General features: G+C 39.6%; 1 protein-coding gene across 1 annotated transcript in view; it reads right to left on the bottom strand.

The window, feature by feature from the left end:
• SPATA31F3 (SPATA31 subfamily F member 3) overlaps positions 1–24,825 on the bottom strand; it is an 86,304-nt gene that overhangs the window by 5,020 nt on the left and 56,459 nt on the right. Inside the window, exons 3-4 of the mRNA XM_059141227.1 lie at positions 713–758; positions 105–165 (exon numbers count right to left, since the gene is read on the bottom strand). Of these exons, the coding sequence (XP_058997210.1) occupies positions 105–165; positions 713–758 (107 nt within the window). The remainder of the gene's footprint in view (positions 1–104; positions 166–712; positions 759–24,825) is intronic.

Below are 24,825 nucleotides of genomic sequence, written 5' to 3'. Positions count from 1 at the left end.
ACTCCCTCCCAGACATTATCCCTCTTCTCCTCCCTGCCCCAGGCCAAGCAGAGAAATCATCACAGGCCAGGCTGAGAGTTTGGAGACCACAAAGAAGGGATCACCTTTTCATGATAGACAGCAGCTCCCACGGCTTCTCAGTTTCTTCTCGGGAATGTTTCCTAGCTGAAAAAACACAACAGTGTTACAAGAAATGAGAGGATGCAGGGATATCCTGTAGGAAGCTGAAGGCCTTGAGTAAGAGCAGATTGAAAACCCCAAGAGTCAATGCTCTAAGGCATGTCTGTGTACAACTTAATCCATTGCAACATGCTGTCCTGGACCCAATTTCACTTGATCATCACAACCACACTGTGAGTGAGGCAGGATCATGAGACTCCCATTTCCTGGATCATGGACTGAGACATGAGGTGACTTCCACAGGGTGGTAAAACTATAAAAAAAAAAAAAAAAAAAAAAAGGCTTCTGTCCTACTTCCTCATTCTTCCTCATTCTTCATTCCCAGGGGCAGGTGTAAGGTAGAGAATTTTGGGACATTCCTAGGCTCTGATTTCCCACCCAAGAAAGTCTTCTGGGAGAATTTGTCAGCTGGGGCAATAGGAGCCTTCAGTGGTTAGAGCACCTGGCTACTTGTTCCAGGGGTCAGAGTGTGTCAGGAATCAGAGAATCTTGCCCATAGCAAGGGGAGTCCAAGGAGAAACTAGGACTTTACCTCTTGATGTTCTATCTTTAGCCCTTTGTTTGACTCTCCGGTGACGCTTGAAAACAAGAAAGTTAAGAGTATTAAGTTGGGGGTACCTTTTACTTTTTGTCTCTAAATGAGACAAAATCTGTAAATATTTCCCAAACTTTTTCTATATTCCAATTTTATATACTCTCCTACCATTCTTTTCCCTACTCTATCTTTTTCACCCATCATTTCCCTTCTCTTATTACTAATTCATTTTAAGGCTCTACTATACTATATACCTCTACCCCCACTCCCTGAACAAGTTCTGTGGGGATATCAGAATGAGACAGGAGAAAATATGAGCAGATTAAAGGATAAGAGGTCTAGAAGCCAAAGCATTTTAGCTACCCAAGGTCCTGAATGTCTCCCAACCAGAAGAATCAACCCAAATTTGGATCTATTAAGGGATCCATGAGGAAACCCCCATAAAAATGTAGGGGTCAGGGTAACAGGAGAAAGTAAGAGGATGAAATCTTGTTTGAAGCTTAATCAGTTTAGTTATGGTAATTGTGTTTCCCTACCCGGCAACAGCTCCTGTTAGGTCCCAACCTTAATTCTTGGTGGCTCTTTTTCACTTGCCAAATAATTAATGCAATAATAATGATGGAGCCATAAGTGTATAAGGGATATCCAACATCCCACAGAAGAAAGGAAGGGGTCAACATAATCTAAACCTCACTAGCCATCCCTCTTCCTAGGCTTTCAGGGACTTGGAACTTAATGCCTCCAAATTCTAGACCTTGTCATCTCTGCCTCACAGAAGATGGAACCAGATCACTAGACTACATCACAAAGCTCTCCTATTTCAAAAGGCATGTAGAGCATCACAGACCTTTATTTGTCTGGGAGAAGCTCATGTGATGCAGTGTTCAGATGAAGTATCTGGTTGTCTGTATGAGTTGCAGAGCTTGGGCCCTAGAGGTGCCAAGGTCACCGGCAGCATATATCTTTTCATGTATTCCCTATAATCTTATGGCTTAGGTCTCTTCTTAAGATAACAGTCTGGCATCTATCCTAAGATAAGTTAGTCTTCATGTACACAGCATTTCCTATAAGAGAGAGAGAGAGTGGCTAGGTCAGAGGAACCCTATATTACATCACCTATACTGGGAAGATAACTAAAAAACACACAAGAGGCTAGGACATGCATTGTCTTGTTAACTATTAGAAAATGAGGATTTGAGGTACCTGGGTGGCTCAGTTGGTTAAACAACTGCTTTCAGCTTAGGTCATGATCCTGGAGTCCTGGGATCGAGTCCCGAGTCAGGCTCCCTGGTTGGCAGGGAGTCTGCTTCTCCCTCTGACCCTCCCCCTTCTCATGCTCTCTCTCTCTCTCAAACAAACAAATAAAAATCTAAAAACAAAACAAAACAAAACAGGATTTTGATGTTACAAGCAATTGGTGGTCAGTATTAAGAGCCTCAAGAAGAGTGGGATTATGGACATTGGGGAGGGTATGTGCCATGGTTAGTGCTGTGAAGTGTGTAAACCTGGTGATTCACAGACCTGTACCCCTGGGGCTAATAATACATTATATGTTTATAAAAAAATATTTTAAAAAAGAGGTCCAAGAAGAAGATCATGCCTGATATGTCAAGGAAAGGATATAGCTCTTGTCTTTTAAAATAACTTTCTAGAATTAAAGAAAGGTTCCTCTCAGTTTATGGTCAAGCTTGGGATGGGTGGGAAAAGACTGTAAATACTGCCTTCCATGAGGCACATAAATGAGGCTCTCTTCTGGAGCTTGATTTTCCAGAATAGCTCTACAGATCTTTTAGCATCCTGCCTATTCTGGAGATGAGTCACTGGCAACATTTCTGATTAAGGAATACAAACTTGTGGTTCTTTGGCTCAATCCAACATGTTTGGAATGTTTGGCTAAATGTTTTATGAAGTCTGAATTTGAATACCTTTAGGCAGGGCAAGCTTTTTCCTGTCCAACCTCAGTTACCCACCACTCTTATGTCCACAGATTGACATATTAATGTTAACTTCATGGCCCTTGTCGACATTGTGAGATGCCTCCAACACCCTAGGACTCCGGAAATTCCTTAAATTCTTGCCCTGATAAGAGAGGTCTCATACCCCAAAATTCTTAGGCCGAAAATCTCTGAAAGTGCTACTTGGTCCTTCCTCCAGCATCCAGTCTAACATCAGACAGTGTGATGAGCATTCAATCTGAGTTCAACCTTAAGCTAGGCAGTATCAAAAGCACAGACACATTTGTGTTGTTACCCGTCTTCTCTCAAGACACTTAACAAACCTAGTTACAAAGATAAAACTAATTCACGTGAATCAAGGCTCAATCTTACTAGAGTTTGGGGAGGAAGGGATTAAGGAGTTATTATTCAGTGGGTACAGAGTTTCTATTTGGGATGTTGAAAGAGTTCTGAAAATGGATAGTGAAGATGACTGCACAACACTGTAAATGTATTAAATGACACTGAACTATACATTAAAAATAGTTAAAACAGTAAATTTTATGTTAAGTATATATACCATAATTTCAGAAACAAAAGGCAAAAAATATCCCTACCAATCATTAGTATGAAGGATTTTCTTTATTAGCTATGGGGAAGAATACTCTGAAAATGATTTAATAAAAAATGGAAAGAAATGGATCAGTGAATGTTTTTAAGTGTCCTTTTTATATAGAACAAAACACAAACAAAAGTCATCCTTACATTTAACATAACTTAAGAAGAGTCTCCCCCTGATGATGGGATGAATTTGAGCTATTTTAATATCTTTATTGTTTTTTGTTTTTTGTTTTTTTCAGATCACAATGCTTTGAAACTGGAGCTCAATCACAAGGAAAAGTTCAGAAGGAACTCAAACACCTGGAAGCTAAAGACCACCTTGCTTAAGAACGCTTGGATCAACCAGGAGATCAAAGAAGAACTGAAACAATTCATGGAAACCAATGAGAATGAAGACACTTCGGTCCAAAACCTATGGCATACAGCAAAGGCGGTCCTAAGGGGGAAACACATAGCCATCCAAGCCTCCCTCAAAAAATTGAAAAATCCAGAACACACCAACTGTCTCTATACATTAAGGAACTGGAGAATCAACAAGAAATCAAACCAACTCCACACATAAGAAGGGAAATCATCAAGATTAGAGATGAAATCAATGAGGTAGAAACCAGAGATACAGTAGAACGTATCAATGAAACTAGAAGCTGGTTTTTTGAAAGAATCAATAACATCGATAAACCATTGGCCACACTAATCCAAAAGAAAAGAGAGAAAGCCCCAATTAATAAAATTATGAATGAAAAGGGAGAGATCACAGCTAACACCAAGGAAGTAGAAACAATCATCAGAAGTTATTATCAACAGTTATATGCCAATAAGCTAAGCAACCTAGATGAAATGGATGCATTCCTGGAAAACCAAAAACTCCCAAAATTGAACCAGGAAGAAATCGACAACCTGAATAGATCGATATCTAGTAACGAGATTGAAGCAGTGATCAAAAACCTCCCAACAAACAAGAGCCCAGGACCTGATGGATTCCCTGGGGAATTCTACCAAACTTTCAAAGAAGAAATAACACCTATTCTCCTGAAGCTGTTTCAAAAAATTGAAGCAGAAGGAAAACTTCCAGACTCTTTCTATGAAGCCAGCATTACCCTGATCCCCAAACCAGGCAAAGACCCTACCAAAAAGGAGAATTTCAGACCAATATCACTGATGAATATGGATGCTAAGATTCTCAACAAGATCCTAGCCAACAGGATCCAACAGCACATTAAAAAGTCTTCAACTTTTATTATTTCTACCCAAACTGCTCCTGCTTCCTGCAGCTGCTTAAGCCTTCTAGGCTACTTCAACAGTTCTGTCTTCCATTAGCATGACCTAATGTTGAAAGAGTTCTGAAAATGGATGGCCCTGCATGGTGACTGGTGTCTTTTTACCCTGGGCTGTGAATACATATGATTAATAAATTGTTGTCAGTCTCAGAAGTCCAGTGTCAGGTGTCATGAGTTCAGCCACCTCCAGAACCCTAGGACACTCCCTTTCTCACCAGTGGGATGAAGAGAAGATGAGCAGAATTTTGTATTTCCTACCCAACCAGCTCAGCTTCCTGCAGCTCCTGCTGCCTTCTCACTGCTGAAACAGTTCTCAGTCTCCTCCTAACCTCCTGCCCATGACAAAACCACCAGATTGTGCAAACCTTGCACCTGTTCTAAGCAGTGCACTGTTTACCTTACAGATAGCCCACTACTAAGCCGTTAAAACCATCTGCTGTGAACCCCTCTCCAGCAACTCACTCACCCTTGTTCCTATCTCCAAACTCAGGAGGTAGAGCCAAAGACAATCTTAGGTGTTTTTTGCAGAGTAGGCCTTTAGTACAGGTTTGTTTATTGAGCTGGTACTCATTGATGAAAGGTGCTTGAGTAGTTAGGACTGTGGGATCAGAGTCTTCCCAAACAAAGGCACATTCATGTGATGAACACATCAAGGATGTGGGCATGGATCTTCACATTTGCCCTTCCTGCTTCACAGCTTATCGTGAAGAGCAAACAAGGGAGATGAACTACCTGAAAAGCCTCTATGGACTCTGGAGGGATACACAACCATAAATTCACACTCATTTGTTTCCAGATTCTTGCCAAAGCTAGAATCTGCTTCCATGATTATGCCACAGTGCAACAATTACTGTAATAGTAGAATTTCTTCAGGAAACTGTTCAGAGTTGTTGACTCTGTGTTGTTGACTCTCTTCAGAGTTGATGACTCTGACTGCTGTGTCTCAGTATCAGAAAATATTGCTGAACATCTAAAATGTGTTGAGGTTCTGGGGATAGAGAAGCACAGTGTGCTATTCAGCAGCAACTTTTTTTATACATAAGTGTTTTTATTAATGCCTAAGAGTTAAAATTTGCAGGAGCTGGACAGGAAACTCAATAGCTGTGTCAGGCAGCAAGACCACCAGGGCTCATGCAGCAGGTTGCAGTATGCATTAAGTGCAGCAAGAAGCTGGCAACACTAGAGGGCAGCACTTGCCCACCCAATGCTCCTGGTCCGCGCCCTCTTAGTGACTTTCTTTTTTATTAAAAATTTTATTAATTTATTTGTCAGAGAGAGGGAGCACAAGCACAAGCAGGGGAAGTGGCAGACAGAGGGAGAAGCAGGCTCCCTGCTGAGCAAGGAGCACAACACGGGACTTGATTCCATAACCAGACCTGAAGGCAGACCCTGAACCCACTGAGCCACTCAGGTGTCCCCTTAATGACTAACTTTAAAAGGTCATCTGTTCCAGTGGCTCTCCATCCTAGCCTTACATCAGAATCACTGGGAAGCCTGTAGAAATACAGATTTTCTGGCCTCATTCCAGACTTAATTCGTCAGAATATCTAGGGGCAGGGTCTAGCAATCTATATATGAAGTATCAAAAATAATCCTCAAGAAATGAAGCACCAAGGTCTGGGTGTATATTTGGGAGATACGGGCAACTGCCACCCCAACCCCCTTCCGGTTTTACTGAGATATAATTGACATATAACATTGTATTAGTTTTAGGTGCACAACATAATGATTTATGTATATATTGAAAAAATGATTACCAAGTAAGTTTAACATCCATCTCCTCACAGTTACAATTTTTTTCTTGTGATGAAAACTTTTAAATTAAATCTGCTCTCTCAGCAGCTCTCAAATATACAAAATATATTATTGTTAATTATAGTCACTATGCTGTATATTAGATCCCCAGAACTTATTAATCTTCTAACTGGAAGAGTAGAGCAAACAAGGGAGATGAACTACCTGAAAAGCCTTTTGGTACCTTTTAACCACCTTCCCCTGCTTTCCCTCCACCCTTCACCCCCTGCCACTGACAGCCACCAATCTGTTTTCTGTTTCTGTGAGTTTAGGAATTTTTTTTTTAGATTACACATATAAATGAGATAATACAGTATTTGTCTTCCACTGTTTTTCTTTTCACTCAACATAATGCCCTCAAGATTTATCTATTGTTGTTGCAAAAAGCAAGATTTCCTTCTTTTTTACACCTCATAATATTCTATTGTATGTATGTGTGTGTGTGTGTGTATCACATATTCTTTATTCTTTCATATATATTCATTCACATATAGTGATTTTGTTTCCTTCAGCTATATACCCAGAAGTAGGACTACTGGATTATATGGTAGCTATATATTTAGTTTTTTGAGGAACCTCTATGATGTTTTCCATAGTGGCTGCATCAATTTACATGCCCACCAGCAGGGCACAAGTGTTCCTTTTTCTCACAAGCATTTTTTATTTCTTGTCTTTTTGGTGACAGCCACTCTTTTTTTAAATAATACTTTAAGATTTTTATTCATTCTACAAAGAATGATATGATGTTAATTCATGGCAGATTGTGGTAATTTCAGGGTGGTTGTACAATTTCTACAGTACTAATTTATAAACAAAAAACCCCCCAGTGATACAGCTAAAAAGTAATAGAGTATATAAAAAGAATACTGAAAATAAGCATTTGAATAATCAAAACAAAGCTGTAAAGGAGAAAGTAAATAAATAAGTCAATAAATAAATGGAAAACAAACCACAAATTCAACCATATATATATAATTGCATTATATATAGTTGGACTAAACAATTAAAAAATAATTAGAAGTCCAATTAAGATAGAGATTGTCAATCTGGGTTGGGTTTTTTTTTTTTTTTTGACACAATGTCTTTCTTTTTTATTTATTTATTTGTTTGTTTGTTTTATTTTTCAGTGTTCCAAGATTCATTTTTTATGCACCACACCCAGTGCTCCACGTGCCTTCCTTAATACTCACCACCAGGCTCACCTATACCCCAACCCCCCCTCCCTTCCAAAACCCTCAGTTTGTTTCTCAGAGTCCACAGTCTCTCATAGTTCATCTCCCCCTCCGATTTCCACCAACTCATTTCTCATGTTATTCCTTACACTCTACAAGTGAAACCATATAATTGACTTTCTCTGCTTGACTTATTTTACTTAGCATAATCTCCTCCAGTCCCATCCATGTTGATATAAAAGTTGGGTATTCATCCTTACTTTTTTTTAATTTTTATTTTTTATCAACATATAATGTATTATTAGCCCCAAGAGTACAGGTCTGTGAATTGCCAGGTTTACACACTTAACAGCACTCACCATAGCACATACCTTCCCCAATGTCTATAACCCAACCACCCTCACCCTACCCCTTTCCCCCCCCAAAACCCTGTTTGTTTTTGTTTTGTGAGATTAAGAGTCTCTTATGGCTTATCTCCCTCCCAATCCCACCTTGTTTCATTTATTCCTTTCCTAACCCCCAACCCCCCCATGTTGCCTCCCAACCCCCTCATATCAAGGAGATCATATGATAATTGTCTTTCTCTGATTGACTTATTTCACTAAGCATGGTATTCATCCTTTCTGGTGGAGGCATAATACTCCATTGTATATAGGCACCATATCTTCTTTATCCATTCATCTGTTGAAGGGTATCTTGGCTCTTACCACAGTTTGGTGACTGTGGCCATTGCTGCTGTGAACATTGGGGTACAGATGACCCTTCTTTTCACTGCATCTGTATCTTTGGGATAAATACCCGGTAGTGCATTTGCAGGGTCATAGGGTAGCTCTATTTTTAATTTCTTAAGAAATCTCCACACTGTTTTCCAAATTGGCTGCACCAACTTGCATTCCCACCAACAGTATAAGAGGGTTCCCCTTTCTCCACATCCTCTCCAAATTTTGTTGTTTGTTGTCTTGTTAATTTTGGCCATCTTAACTGGTGTAAAGTGGTATCTCAATGTGGTTTTTATTTGAATCTCCCTGATGACTAATGATGATGAACATTTTTTTCATGTGTCTGTGAGCCATTTGTATGTCTTCTTTGCAGAAGTGTCTGTTCATGTCTTCTGCCCATTTTTTGACATGATTATCTGTTTTTTGAGTGTTGAGTTTGAGGGGTTCTTTATAGATCTTGGATATCAGTCCTTTGTCTGCAGTTGATGACAGCCATCCTAACACATCTGAGATGATGTTTCATTGTGGTTCCCATTTGCATTTTGCTGATGATTAGTGAAATTCAGGACCTTCTCATGTATCTGCTAGCCAATTGTATGTTCTCTTTGGATGAGTGTTTCTTCAGTTCCTCTGCTCTTTTTTTAAAGTAAGCTCCATGCCCAGCATGGAGCCCAATGTGGGGCTTGAATTCATAACTCTGAGATCAAGACATTAGCTTTAACTGAGTCACTCTGGCACCCTGACCAATTTTTAATCAGATTTTTTTTTGCTACTCAGTTGTATGAGTTCTTTATATATTTTGTGTATTAACCACTTATTAGATATATGATTTGCAAATATTTTCTCTCATTCTATAGTTGCTTATTCATTTTGTTGATGGTTTCCTTTGTTGTGCAGAAGCCTTTTGGTTGGTTTTGCAGTCATACTTGTTTATTTTTGCTTGTGTTGTCTTTGCTTTTAGTGTCAAATCCAAAAAATCACTGCAAAGGCTGATGTCAAGGCACTTACCCCCTAATTTTCTTCTAGGACTTATACTCAAGTTAAAGGTCTTATATTCAAGTCTTTAATCCATTTTGAGTTGATTTTTATATATGTTGTAAGATAGGGGTCCAGTTTTATTTCTGTTGCACATGGCTCTCCAGTTTTCCCAAAACCACTTATTGAAGATATTATCCTTTCCCCCATCATATATCCCTGGTTCTTTGTCATAAATTAATTGATCATAAATGCATGAGTTTCTTTCTGGGCTCTCCCTATTCTGTTCCATTGATTGGTATGTCTGTTTAGGTCAGAGAAACAGTTCTTACATTGTTACAGACTTTTGTGAGTATCTGATGAAACTGTGTCTCTTTCCTCACTCTCAATATTTGATTCAACATCAAAGGGTCAAGACTTCATTTATCAACACTCTAAAAACCCAAGGAAACTAATTTGAGTGTACTACACTCAAATTTCTTAATTTGAGTGTAGTACATGTCAAGACAAAGACCACAACTCTAAGACCTTTATATTCTGAGAAGTTATAGAAAAATAAGGGAAAAACAGGGACACCTGGGTGGCTTAGTTGGTTGTGTGTCTGCCTTCAGCTCAGGTCATGATCCCATGGAATCAAGACCTCAGGGTCTAGGGATCAAGACCCACTTTGCATGAGGTTCTCTACTCACTAAGGAGTCTGCTTCTCCCTCTCCCCCTGCTCTCTCTCTCTCTCTCGCTCTCATACATGCTCTCTCTAATAAATAAATAAAAGCTTAAAAAAAGAAAGAAAAGAAAAATAAGGGGAAAACAGAGAAGACACAAATTATCAATATCAGGAATGAGAGAAGTGACTCCATACAAATTCTAGATATTAAAAGGATGATAAATTAGTATATGAAAATTTTAACATATATAAATCAACAACTTAGATAAAATGAACAAATTCTGTAAAAGACACAAACCTTCAAGACCTACTCAAGAAGGGACGCCTGGGTGGCTCAGTTGGTTGGGCAGCTGCCTTCAGCTCAGGTCATGATCTTCAGGTCCTGGGATTGAGTCCCACATCGGGCTCCTTGCTCATCAGGGAGCCTGCTTTCTCCTCTCTCTCTGCCTGCCTCTCTGCCTGCTTGTGTGTGTTCTCTCTCTCTCTCTGACAAATAAATAAAAATCTTTAAAAAAAAAACCTACTCAAGAAGAAATAGAAGGGGAGTTTAAGAGGTGGAGGAGTGGGGGGGGGTAGGGTTCTTAAGTTTGCCTTGTCCCTCAAACACAGCTAGATAAATACCAAATCATTCTGGACACCCAAGAAATCAATCTGAGAGAACAAACTGCACAACTAGAGATTTAAAAAAAAAAAAAAAAAAAAAAAAAAGACCACATCCTGGAAGCTATGAATTACAGAGTGTTGATTTGGGGGAGTAAAGTGCTGCCAGTGCTATGGAGGGGAGACAGCCCTAATCAGAGAGAGGAGGGGTAGGGAGGGAGAAAAAGGTGGGAAGGAGAGAGGGAGAGAGAGAACAGGAAAATGGGCAGGGGATTGCACAAGAAAAACTTTCCCCCAAAACTACTGACTGGGAAAAGGGGAGGGGCCAACTACCACAAGTTTTTATAAGCAATGGAATGCAAAGTCTGAAGTTGTAGAGGTCCATGCCATTGCCAGTGTTGCACCCAGCAGTTTTAGCAGTACTCTGGAGCAGAAGGAGGGTAGAGACCAGGGATTCTGGAGATCCCCTAGGTCACATGGGTAAAAACAGTTCCCCTTCTTGGAAGTGCATTTGGGAGGGGTGGCATAGCCTCTCTGGGGACAAAAGACCCAGCAGATGCCATTAAGCTGTCCCATTCAATAGCATAGGAACAGGGACTCTGGCTGAGGGCAGCAAGCCTTGGTGCTGGCTTTTTGCTACATGCTTTACCATAAATTCCCAGCTGGTGCTCAGGCACGACCAGTACCTGGCCATGGCAAGGCGGCCCTCCCCAAGAGGATCAGCGTGGTCCATGCTGCTGGGGGGTCTCCGAAGTTTGGAGTTTTGAAACCCAGCCTTGCTGGAGATAAAACATGGGAATGCTGTACTGCCTGGCAGGCAGACAGCTCAGATACAGACAGAGTGAAGGCAGAGATCTGACAGAAGCCAGAGACACAGGAGGGGTGACTGTTCTTCTGTGAGGGCTTCCAGAAGAGTGACAGGTGTAAGCTGCCCACAGTGAGGAGGAGAGAGTGGGGTGATGCCATTTTCTTCCCACTGCCCATCAACACTGACCAACTTCAGTGAGCAAAACAGTGCCACCAAGTGGAGGCTGGAGCTGCTTACACCAAGCCTTGCCCAGACCCTGCACCCTGCAGGTGCATCTCCACTAGGGCAAGTCCACCTGAGAATCAGTGAAGCAGGGCAGTATAGAAGACCAGTATAAACCTCTGCAAGAACCTAGTCTACTGATCATAGAGTGCTGCAAAACTTCAGCTCTAGGAGAAATAGGATCTAGCCTCCTTCCTCTCTCTCTCTTTCTAGATTTTATTTATTAGACAGACAGAGTACAGGTAGGCAGAAAGGCAGGCAGAGGGAGAGGGAGAAGCAGGCTCTCCACTGAGAAGAAAGACTGATGAGGGGCTCAATTCCAGGACTCTGGGATCATGATCCGAGCTGAAGGCAGCTGCTTAACCAACTGAGCCACCCAGGCACCCCACTTTCTTTCTTTCTTTTTCCTTCTTTCTTTCCTTGCTTCCTTCTTTTCTTCCCTCCCTCCTTTCTTCCCTTTTCTTTCCCTCTCTCTTTCTTTCTTTCCTTCCCTCCCTTTCTCCCTTTCTCTTCTTTCTTTCTTTCTTTTCTTTCTTCCTTCTCTCTCTCTCTCTCTTTCTTCTCTTCTTAATATAGCCATTACTTTCAAGAGCAGGAATGCAGCAGACTGTCCTAACAATCACACACAAAAAATGACCCAGACAAAATGACAAGATGGAGGCATTCACCCCAAATGAAAGAAAAGGAAGAAGTCACCGAAAAGGATTTAATCAACACATATAGAAGATGTCTGAAATGTAATTTAAAACAATAATTACTAAAGACATTGGGGTTGAGAAAAGCATTGAAAACACTAGAGAAAATAATGAAACTGAAAGAAGAGTGATAGAAAATTACTGAATCACAAATGTAGACTTAGAGAACTAAGGAACTCCTTAAAGCATTGTAACATTCAAGTGAGTCCCAGAAGAAGAGAAAGAAAAAGGGGCAGATTTACTTCAGCAAATTATAGCTGAAAACTTCCCTAATCTGGGGAAGTAAACAGACACTGAAATCCAAGAAGCACAGAGAACTCCCATTAAATTCAACAAAAGCTGGCTATCACCAAGACATATCATAGTCAAACTCACAAAATACACAGATAAGGAAAGAATCCTGAAAGCAGCAAGAGAAAAAAGTCCTTAACCTACAAGAGAAGACAACTTAAGTTCACAGCAAATCCATCCACCTGGCAGACCAGAAGAGAGTGGCAGGATGTTTTCAACGTGCTAAACGGAAAAATATGAAGCCAAGAATACTTTATCCAGCAAGGCTGTCATTCAGAATAGAAGAAGAGACAGAGTTTCCCAGACAAAAACTAAAGGAGTTTGTGACCACTAAATCAGTCCTGCAAGAAATAGTAAAGGGGACTCTCTGGGGTAAAAAAGACCAAAGGCAACAAAGACTAGAAAGGAACAGAGAACATCACCAGAAATACTAACTTTACAGGTAGCACAATGACACTAAATTCATATCACTAATGTAAATGGACTAAATGTTCCAATCAAAAGACTGAGGACATCAGAATGAATAAAAAAAATAAGACCCATCTATATGCTGTCTATAAGAGACTCATTTTAGACCTAAAGACACCTGCAGCTGGAAAATGAGGGGATGGAGAATCATATATTGTGCTAATGGGTGCCAAAAGGAAGCCCAACTATCATAAAAACTAGATTTTAAAACAAAAACTGTAACAAGATATAAAGAAGGGCATTATATCATAATTAAGGGGTCTAATTAAAAAGATCTAACAGTTGTAAATATTTATGCCCCCAACCTGGGAGCACCCAAACACATAAATAAACTAAAAAACATAAAGAAACTCACTGATAATAATACAATAATAGTAGGGAACTATAACACTGTACTTAGAGCAATGGACAGATCATCTAAGCAGAAAATCAACAAGGAAACAATGGCTTTGAATGACACACTGGACCAGATGGACTTACCAGATACAGTCAGAAGATTTCATCCTGAAACAGTGGAATACACATTCTTTTCAATGAAAGGGAACCTTCTCCAGAAAAGATCACATACTGGGTCACAAATCAGCCCTCCACAAGTACAAAAAGATCAAGATCAAGATCAGATCATGCATATCATCATATGACAACACTATGAAAGTTGAAGTCAACCACAAGAAAGAATTTGGAAAGACCACAAATACATGGAGGTTAAAGAATATCCTACTAAAAAACGAATGGGTTAACCAGGAAATTAAGGAAGAGATAAAGGGGTGCCTGGGTGGCTCAGTCAGTTAAGCGTCTGCCTTTGGCTCAGGTCATGATCTTCATGTTCTGGAATCAAGCTCTGCATCAGGCTCCCTGCTTGGGTAGGGAGTCTGCTTCTCCTTCTCCCTCTGCACTTCCCCCGACTCATACACGTTCTCTCTCTCCTCTCTCAAAAATAAATTAAAATCTTAAAAAAATAAAAAAAAAAAACTTTAAAAAGAAGAAATAAGAAAGTACATGGATATGAAGAGGATGGTTGGGTTATGGACACTGGGGAGAGTATGTGCTATGGTGAGTGCTGTGAATTGTGTAAGCCTGACACAGATCTGTACCCCTGGGGCAAATAATACATGATATGTTAATAAAAAATAAATAAATAAAATAAAGTACATGGAAGCAAATGAGAGAATACACGACAGTCCAAAACCTTTGGGATGCAGGAAAGGCAGTCCCAAGGGAAGTATATTGCAATACAAGCCAACCTTGAGAAGCAAGAAAAGTTTCAAATACACAATCTAACTTTACACCTAAAGGAGCTAGAAAGGAACAGCAAATAATGCCTAAAGCCAGCAGAAAAGAATAAAGATTAGAGCAGAAATACATGATATAGAAACAAACAGAAAAGTAGAACAGATCAATGATCTAAGAGCTTGTCCTTGAATTAATAAATAAACCCCTAGACAGACTTATCAAAAAGAAAAGAGAAAGGACCCAAATAAATAAAATCATGAATGAAAGAGGAAAGATAACAGTCAACACCACAGAAATATAAATAATCATAAGAGAATATTATGAAAAATTACACACACACACACAGAGAGGAATATTGCTCAGCCATCAAAAAGATGAAATCTTGCCATTTGCAATTATGGGGATGGAACTAGAGTGTACTATGTTAATGAAATAAGTTTGTCAGAGAAAGACAAATACCATATGATTTCACTCATATGTGGGATTTAAGAAACAAAACAGATGAACATAGGGGAAGGGGAGGAAAAATAAAATAAGGTGAAATCAAAGATGGAGATAAACCATAAGAGTATAAGAGTCTTAACTATAGAAAACAAACTGAGGGTTGCTGGGGAGGAGGGAGGGAAGGAGATGGGGTAACAGGATGATGGGCATTAAGGTGGGCACTTGATGTAATGAGCACTGGCTATTATGTATAACTGATGAATCACTAAATTCTACCCTTAAAACTAATAATACATTATATGTTAATTACATTGAACTTAAATTAAAATGATTTTTTAAATATACCTTTTTTCCCATTTAAAGAAATGCTTCTAAATATTCTGAAAATTTACTTCCTATTTATGACAGAGTTCAGCTAAAAAGGAAAGGGCTCTCATGGGGAGGGTGGAGTGAAAGGGGTGACAGCAAAAGAGTCATAAAATCTATGTGATGATATTGTAAAATACCCTCCTATATTAGATAAGTTTGGTTATCTCTAGGAATGACCTAACGTAGACAGTGAACTACTAATGGAGGTTAAGAAGTCAAGAATGCAAACAGTATGGAGGCTCCTCAAAAAGTTAAAAATAGAGCTACCCAATGACCCAGCAATGCACTACTGGGTATTCAACCCTAAGATACAAATGTAGTGATCCGAAGACGCACCTGCACCCCAATATTTATAGCACAATAGCCAAATTATGGAAAGAGCCTAGATGTCCATAAACAGATGAATGGATAAAGAAAATGTGGTATGTATATACAATGAAATATGCAGCCATCAAAAAACCCTGAAATCTTGGGGCGCCTGGGTGGCTCAGTGGGTTAAAGCCTCTGCCTTCAGCTTGGGTCATGATCCCAGGGTCCTGGGATCGAGTCCCACATCCAGCTCTCTGCTCCGTGGAGAGCCTGTTTCCTCCTCTCTCTCTCTGTCTGCCTCTCTGCCTACTTGTGATCTCTTTCTGTCAAATAAATAAATAAAATCTTTTTTAAAAATTGTAAAAAAAAAAAAACAAAACAAAACCCTGAAATCTTGCCATTTGCAATCATGTGGATGGAACTAGAGGGTACTATGCTAAGCACAATAAGTCAATCAGGGAAAGAGAATTATCATATGATCTCACTGATACGAGGAATTTGAGAAACAAAACAGAAGAGCATAGGGGAAGGGAGGGCAAATGAAACAGGACGAAACCAGAGAGGGAGACAAACCATAATCTTAATGTCAGGAAACAAACTGAGGGTTGCCGGAGTGGAGGGGAGTGGGAGGGATGGGTTGGCTGAGTAATGGACATTGGGGAGGGTATTTACTATGGTAAGTGCTGTGAATTGTGTAAGACTGATGAATCACAGAGCTGTACCCCTGAAACAAATAATACATTATATGTTAATTTTAAAAAAGAATTCAAGAATGCAAGGAAGAAAGAGGAGCCTTTCTAAGATTGTCCCATTCATACTCCTGGCTTGATGACAGGCTCATCACTCTGACTAGGTTATAACTTTCAATATAAATAAACTTGTAAGAAGAGAATGCCCTGACCAACAAATGGGAGTATGTCAGGTCTCTTGGGATTATATTTTCCAGTATAAATTAGTATATTAGTATTATAATTTATGTCTCAGATTCTTTATTTTTTTTAAAGATTTTAAGTAATCTCTACACCCAACATGGAGCTTTAACTCACCACCCTGAGATCGAGAGTTGCATGCTTCAGTGACTGACCCAGCCGGGTGCCCAACATTCTTTTACATTTAATTACAGTTTGTCCATCCTGAAGAAACCAATTGGCTCACAGAACTTTGACAAGTTGGAGTCTTTCTATTTGTAAAGCTGAGGAATGCTGTACTCCTACTTCACCCTCCTGTCTGTTCTTCCTAGCTAGTAGTTTCCATCCTCCCAGCCAGCTGCACAGGCAAGGAGAGTGGTCCTCAACATCACACTACTGCAATGACCACAATCTCCAGCATCCTCAGAGGAGAGTGAGAGCCACTGTTTCTCAATCTAAGCTGCCTTCCTCTTGTGTGCCTCAGTTTTCTCCTATTAGTATAAAGTAGTAGTATCTATTAAAGCCTATTTAATGAATAAAGCACGAGAGGTAGTAAATGTTTTCTGGAAGTGAATCCAGATCACTTTAAAGTTTTGTTTTCCGCTTGGTAGGAAATAATAGATAGTTATACAAAAATACTCAAAATATCTCAGAGTGTACCTCATACAGACAAACTGCTATATAAGTCTCCTATAAAGAAGAGAGAGATTATTTTTGGCTGAAGTGATCTGGGAAAGCTTCATGTAGAAAATGGCATTTAATCTACTGCTTGAAGCAGAGAGAAAATTATAATGTGTGGAAGAGAAAGTGATCCAAATGCAGTAGTCAGTATGCACATAGAGTTTGCTAGTTTTTCTGTGTAATGATATGTGGGGATAACAGAAGGATTTTTGAAATATTTATTTTACTCTGGGTACATTTTATTTTGTATATATTTTATCTCAGTGCAGTGAGGTTTAGACTTCATTTTGCCTCTGTGTGGAAACCGAGGTTGCAGATATCTCATTGCAGCTGTATTTTTCTGCATGATGTGGACATAAACTCTGGAGATAGGTCTCCTGAATCTGACCATATGTGTTTCTAGGTATAAACGTGTGTGGGTGCATTTCTCTGCAGATATTTTGGTCTTTGTGGGTGTATGCACATGCAGTCCTGAGATGATAGGAAGGAAAGACAGAGGAAGGATTAGAAGGGTGGCAGGGTAGAGGGGAAGAAAGTAAGCTGTTGAAAGGAACCTGTCTGAAGCCCAAATATGGAGCTGTTAAACATTATTAGCATTTTTTAAAAGATTTATTTATTTGACAGAGATCACAAGTAGGCAGAGAGGCAGACAGAGAGAGGAGGAAGCAGGCTCCCTGCTGAGCAGAGAGCCCCCAATATGGGGCTTGATCCCAGGACCCTGGGATCATGACCCGAGCTGAAGGCAGAGACTTTAACCCACTGAGCCACCCAGGCACCCTAAACATTATTAGTATTTTAGGTAGTTGATAATTCATTATCACACGGACCTCAGAAGCTCTTTTTTAATAAAACAACATTTACTGGTAAAAGATTAGTGTTTCAAAATGCCAGTTTTTATCCATCACATTCTGTCTCTTTTCGTTGTCCTTCCTTTCATCCAATTCAACTCTCTTTTTGGAGTTTTTTTTCTTTTAATTTCCTCTTCCTTCCTTCCTTTTTTTTTTTTTTTTTTGGTTGTCAAAAATAAAGTTTTATTTCTTCCTTTCCTTTCTTATCCTTCCAGTTTTATTCCTTTCTCCATTGAAATGTTCTCTTTCTGTTTTCCCCTTTCTCTTCTAATGTATGGAGCTAATACCATACCCCACCCACACCCCAGAATTGATTGTTTTTAAATTGGGAAAGGGGTAGGTCCCTCTTGTTGTAAAGATATTTTAGGCTCAGTCTTAGCCTTTTGTCTTTACTGTCACTGCCACAGTCAGTTCATTCATTGATTCAACAAACTTTAATTGGGTACTTTGGTGCATGTTAAAGGCCTTGCTCTGATTACTGGAGACACAGAAAAAATTACCTAGCATGCCAACCAATTATATTCATTATCATCTTTATTGAAGGCAACCAACTTTCTTTTTTCCAGACATAGCAGAAAATTAAAAGATAGAAGTGCAAAAGTGATTTAGCTAGGTTTTTTTAGCTAGGTTTTTTTAGAAATGTATTATATATCATTTTAAGAAAATTGAGGTAGTAATCATCCAGTGTATTTGCATATTTTTTCATATTTGTTCATATATTGCCATTCTAGGAAATGAGGACAAATCAAAATTGTTTTCTGAGCAGTATTTCTACATTTGTTTCTATACTCCAGGGATTCAATTTTTTTATTAATTAACCTAATTGTCTGTTTAATGATTAAAGTTTTAAAGAGTTAAGAATCTGGGGGACCTAAGTGGCTCAGTGGATTAAGCTTCTGCCTTCCGCCCAGGTCATGATCTCAGGTCCTGGGATCGAGCCCTGCATCAGGCTCTCTGCTCAGCAGGGAATCTGCTTCCCCCTCTCTCTCTTCCTGCTTCTCTGTCTACTTGTGATCTCTCTCTCTGTGTTAAATAAATAAATAAAATCTTTTTAAAAAGTAAAGACTTAAGAATCTGAAAATACAATTTTAGCTAATACATTATACCTTTATGACTTCTAGAATTATTAGAATGCCATAAAATTAAACTCCTCTGAAAATGCATTCATTATTACCATTGTATTTAAACTAATACATACATATATGTATATCATTGGTATAGAAAATATATTCCAAGAAATGATGGCTGGGGCACCTGGGTGGCTCAGTGGGTTAAGCTTCTGCCTTCAGCTCGGGTCATGATCTCGGGGTCCTGGGATCGAGGCCCATGTCAGGCTCTTTGCTCAGCAGGGAGCCAGCTTCCCCCATCTCTCTCTGCCTGCTGCTTTGCCTGCTTGTGATCTCTCTCTCTCTGTCAAATAAATAAATAAAATCTTAAAAGAAAAAAAAAGAAATGATAGCTGAAAATTGCTCAAATTTAATGAAAGTTATAAATTCACACATTCAAAAACTCAGTGAAACCTAAACAGGATAAACTAAAAGAAACCCGTTCCTAGACCCATCATAATCAAGCTTCTTAAAACCAAAGAAATCTAGAAAACAACCAGAGAAAAACAATATGTTACAGGTAGGATGACTGGATTTCTCATGAAAAACCATATATGCCAGAAGGCAGTGTAACAACATCTTCAAAGTTGTTTTTTTAAGAAAAGCACACTATCAATCCACAATGTTATAGCTAGCTAAAATGTCCTTAAAATAAAGATGAACTAGGGGGTGCCTGGGTGGCTCAGTGGGTTAAGCCACTGCCTTCCGCTCAGGTCATGATCTCAGAGTCCTGGGATCGAGCCCCACATCGGGCTCTCTGCTCGGCAGGGAGCCTGCTTCCTCCTCTCTCTGTGCCTGCCTCTCTGCCTGCTTGTCATTTCTCTCTGTCAAATAAATAAATAAAATCTTTAAAAAAAAATAAAGATGAACTAGAAACATTCTCACATGAAAGAAAACTAAGAGAATTTGCTGCCAGCAGACCTGCTCTAAAAGAAATGCTAAAAGTTCTTCAGATGTGATCCCAGAAAGAAACTGAACTTCAGGTATTAAAGAAGAGAAACAGAAAGAGTAAATATCAGGGTAAATAGACTCTTTTTCTACTCCTATTAAAATACATAATAATGTTGAAAGCAATAATTACAACATTGTGTTTATATGTAATACACAGACACCTTTTTTTCTTTTTTTAAAATTTATTTTCAGCATAACAGTATTCATTGTTTTTGCACCACACCCAGTGCTCCATGCAATCCGTGCTCTCTCTAATACCCACCACCTGGTTCCCCCAACCTCCCACACTCTGCTGCTACAAACCCCTCAGATTGTTTTTCGGAGTCCATAGTCTCTCATGGTTCACCACCCCTTCCAATTTCCCCCAACTCCCTTCTCCTCTGAAACTCCCCATGTCCTCCATGCTATTTGTTATGCTCCACAAATAAGTGAAACCATATGATAATTGACTCTCTCTGCTTGACTTATTTCACTCAGCATAATCTCTTCCAGTCCCGTCCATGTTGCTACAAAAGTTGCGTATTCATGCTTTCTGATGGAGGCATAATACTCCATAGTGTATATGGACCACATCTTCCTTATCCATTTGTCTGTTGAAGGGCATCTTGGTTCTTTCCATAGTTTGGCGACCGTAGCCATTGCTTCTATAAACATTGGGGTACAGATGGCCCTTCTTTTCACTACATCTGTATCTTTGGGGTAAATACCCAGTAGTGCAATGGCAGGGTCATAGGGAAGTTCTATTTTAAATTTCTTGAGGAATCTCCACACTGCTCTCCAAAGAGGCTGCACCAACTTGCATTCCCAACAACAGTGTAAGAGGGTTCCCCTTTCTCCACATCCCCTCCAACACATGTTGTTTCCTGTTTTGTTAATTTTGGCCATTCTAACTGGTGTAAGGTGATATCTCAATGTGGTTTTAATTTGAATCTCCCTGAGGGCTAGTGATGATGAACATTTTTTCATGTGTCTGATAGCCATTTGTATGTCTTCATTGGAGAAGTGTCTGTCCATATCTTCTGCCCATTTTTTGATATGATTGTCTGTTTTGTGTGTGTTGAGTTTGAGGAGTTCTTTATAGATCCTGGATATCAAACTTTCGTCTGTACTGTCATTTGCAAATATGTTCTCCCATTCCGTGGGTTGCCTTTTTGTTTTGCTGACTGTTTCCTTTGCTGTGCAGAAGCTTTTGATTTTGATGAAGTCCCAAAAGTTCATCTTCGCTTTTGTTTCCTTTGCCTTTGGAGACATATCTTGAAAGAAGTTGCTGTGGCTGATACCAAAGAGATTACTGCCTATGCTCTCTTCTAGGATTCTGATGGATTCCTGTCCCACATTGAGGTCTTTTATCCATTTTGAGTTTATCTTTGTGTACAGTGTAAGAGAATGGTCGAGTTTCATTCTTCTACATATAGCTGCCACATGGTCCTCTCAATTGATGCAGAAAAAGCATTTGACAAAATCCAGCATCCGTTCCTGATTAAAACGCTTCAAAGTATAGGGATAGAGGAAACATTTCCTGAACTTCATCAAATCTATCTATGAAAGACCCACAGCAAATATCATCCTCAATGGGAAAAAGCTTGCAGCCTTCCCGTTGAGATCAGGAACACGACAAGGATGCCCACTCTCACCACTCTTGTTCAACATAGTATTAGAAGTCCTAGCAACAGCACTCAGACAACAAAGAGAAATAAAAGGTATCCAAATTGGCAATGAAGAAGTCAAATTCTCTCTCTTCGCAGATGACATGATTCTTTATATGGAAAACCCAAAAGACCCCACCCCCAAAATACTAGAACTCATAGAGCAATTCAGCAACGTGGCAGGATACAAAGTCAATGTGCAGAAATCAGTGGCTTTCTTATACACTAACAATGAAAATACAGAAAGGGAAATTAGAGAATTGATTCCATTTACTATAGCACCAAGAACCATAAGATACCTGGGAATAAACCTAACCAAAGAGGTGAAGGATCTGTACTCGAGGAACTACAGAACACTCATGAAAGAAATTGAAGAAGCCACAAAAAGATGGAAGACCATTCCATGCTCTTGGATCGGAAGAATAAACATTGTTAAAATATCTATACTGCCTAGAGCAATCTATACTTTTAATGCCATCGCGATCAAAATTCCACTGGTATTCTTCAAAGAGCTAAAGCAAATAATCCAAAAATTTGTATGGAATCAGAAGAGACCCTGAGTCACTAAGGAAATGTTGAAAAACAAAAATAAAACTGGGGGCATCACACTACCTGATTTCAAGCTTTACTACAAAGCTGTGATCACCAAGACAGCATGGTACTGGCATAAAAACAGACACATAGACCAGTGGAACAGAGTAGAGAGCCCAGATATGGACCCTCAAGTCTATGGTCAAATAATTTTCGACCATACAGAAAAAAATATACAGTGGAAAAAAAGGCAGTCTCTTCAATATTGCTTTTCTTTTTCTAATCTACTTACTATCCTCAGGTACCATTAAAACTTTTAAGATTAGTCAAACTTCATCCACTCACTGAATTTTTTAATTAACATATAATGTATTATTTGTTTCAGAGGTACAGGTCTGTGAGTCATCAGTCTTACACAATTCACAGGACTCACCGTAGCACATACCCTCCCCAGTGTCCATCACCCAGCCACCCCATCCCTCCCACTCCCCTCCACTCCAGCAACCCTCGGTTTGTTTCCTGACATTAATATTATGGTTTGTCTCCCTCTCTGGTTTCGCCTGTTTCATTTTTCCCTCCTTTCCCGACTATGCTCCTCTGTCTGGTTTCTCAAATTCTCATATCAGTGAGATCATATGATAATTGTCTTTCTCTGATTGACTTATTTTGCTTAGCACAATAACCTCTATTTTTAAGTCTGTGCCTTGAGTATACCATTCTTTCAGACAGCTTTTGAACACTGTCTCCAAGAAACTAGCAGTAAGTGGACTTGACAACTGTTTATTCTGTGTAAGTTAGCACCAGAGCAGCCTCTGTGGGAATCTCGTTGCATAGGTGGCAAAAACATTTTAACCTTAAAAATGCCCTAAGGAAGGGTATCTATCTATCTATCTATCTATCTATCATCTATTTTATTTTTTTTAAGATTTTATTTATTTATTTGAGAGAGAGAAATCACAAGTAGATGGAGAGGCAGGCAGAGAGAGAGAGAGAGGGAAGCAGGCTCCCTGCTGAGCAGAGAGCCCGATGCGGGACTCGATCCCAGGACCCTGAGATCATGACCTGAGCCGAAGGCAGTGGCTTAACCCACTGAGCCACCCAGGCGCCCTATCATCTATTTTAAAGATTTTATTTATTTATTTATTTGACAGAGAGAGACCACAAGTAGGCAGAGAGGCAGGCAGAGAGAGAGAGGAAAGCAAGCTTCCTGCTGAGCAGAGAGCCCAATGCAGTGCTCAATCCCAGGGCCCTGAAACCATGACCTGAGCTGAAGGCAGAGGTTTAACCCACTGAGCCACCCAGGTGCCCCTAAGGAAGGGTATTTATAAATGAACTTGGCTCTGCAGCCAGTGAGGTATCTTTTTTTTTTTTTTTTTAAGATTTATTTGTCAGAGAGAGAGAGGGTACAAACAAGCAGAGGGAGAAGCAGGTGGAGGGAGAAGCAGACTCCCCCCTGAGCAAGGAGCCCCATGCAGGACTTGATCCCAGGACCCTAGGCTTATGACCGGAGCCCAAGGCAAATGCGTAACCAACTGAGCCACCCAGTGAGGTGTCTTGCCCTTCCTGGGTGGCATAGAACAATTGGTTGTATGATTTTGTATGTGCTTGAGTGAAAGTGATTACAATACAGGTAGGTGGATGGGCATGGAACCAACTTATCCATGACAATCTTAGTTAGTAATTCATCCACTAGAGAGAAGGAAATGGGGAAATGCTTGCTGCTACCAATTTGAAACTTAGAGTATATTGGGAAGGGGAACATTTTTAAACATACTAAATAAACCTAATCATTGAAATAATAAATTTGGGGGTTTTCCTACTTTGGAGTTATAGGGATTTGAGAGAATTCCAAAACATTATTAGCCCAAGTCCCTCTTTTGAGCAAGGTTCAGCCTCTATAAGAACCAAAAGATTGTGTGGTAGATGCAGGGAAATATCTTGCTCCACACACAGTTCAAGCTCTTATGATCTGAAGGTTCTGTCTTCTGGCCTTTAATCTTCCATGTTTTCATCAGTACCACGTAGCTCCAGCTCTTAAAAGAAATTTATTTGATGATGACTTTCATCACCCTACACTTGTGCTCTGAATTTTTAAGTGTTAGCAATGAATACAGGGTTGAGACAAAATGAATCCTCTCATTTTTCAGTATCCCTATAAAATGAGTATAAATCATCTCAATAAGTCAGTCTCCTTCTAACAGCTAACCAAAATTTTTTCATTTATTTATTTTCAGCATAACAGTATCATTATTTTTTCACCACACCCAGTGCTCCATGCAATCCGTGCCCTCTATAATACCCACCACCTGGTACCCCGATCTCCCACCCCCCCCTGCCACTTCAAACCCCTCAGATTGTTTTTCAGAGTCCATAGTCTCTCATGATTCACCTCCCCTTCCAATTTGCCCCAACCCCCTTCTCTCTAACAGCTAACCAAATTTTAAGACAGTAAAAGGATTAGGGCAAATTTTGTAGACATGTAGGTTATAGGCAGAACTTACCTGGCATAGTTCCCAAATGCACAAATTTCAGTTACCACAGTCAGTTAAATAACACCAGTTCCCAAACAGCATAGTTGAGATTTCAGTTACAACAGTATGTTAACTGCGAATAATTGCATGAAGTACAAACTTCATACTAACCTTTTAGTCCACTAATCCCTATGTAAATAACAGATAAGTATGGGTCAGTGGCCAATGCATCACCTCTTTCAAAGTCTGTCAGTGATTGATCACCTGTGATTAATCAGTTTACAGAGAGATAACAAAGAAAGTACAGTTGTGTTGCCTCCTTATCTCATGGTGATAAACCACACACACTTTACTAAAAATAGATGTTTGACAG

Source organism: Mustela lutreola, chromosome 12, assembly GCF_030435805.1.
Source record: "Mustela lutreola isolate mMusLut2 chromosome 12, mMusLut2.pri, whole genome shotgun sequence".
NCBI classification, from domain to species: domain Eukaryota; kingdom Metazoa; phylum Chordata; class Mammalia; order Carnivora; family Mustelidae; genus Mustela; species Mustela lutreola.
This window is presented reverse-complemented; position numbering and strand designations above follow the sequence as displayed.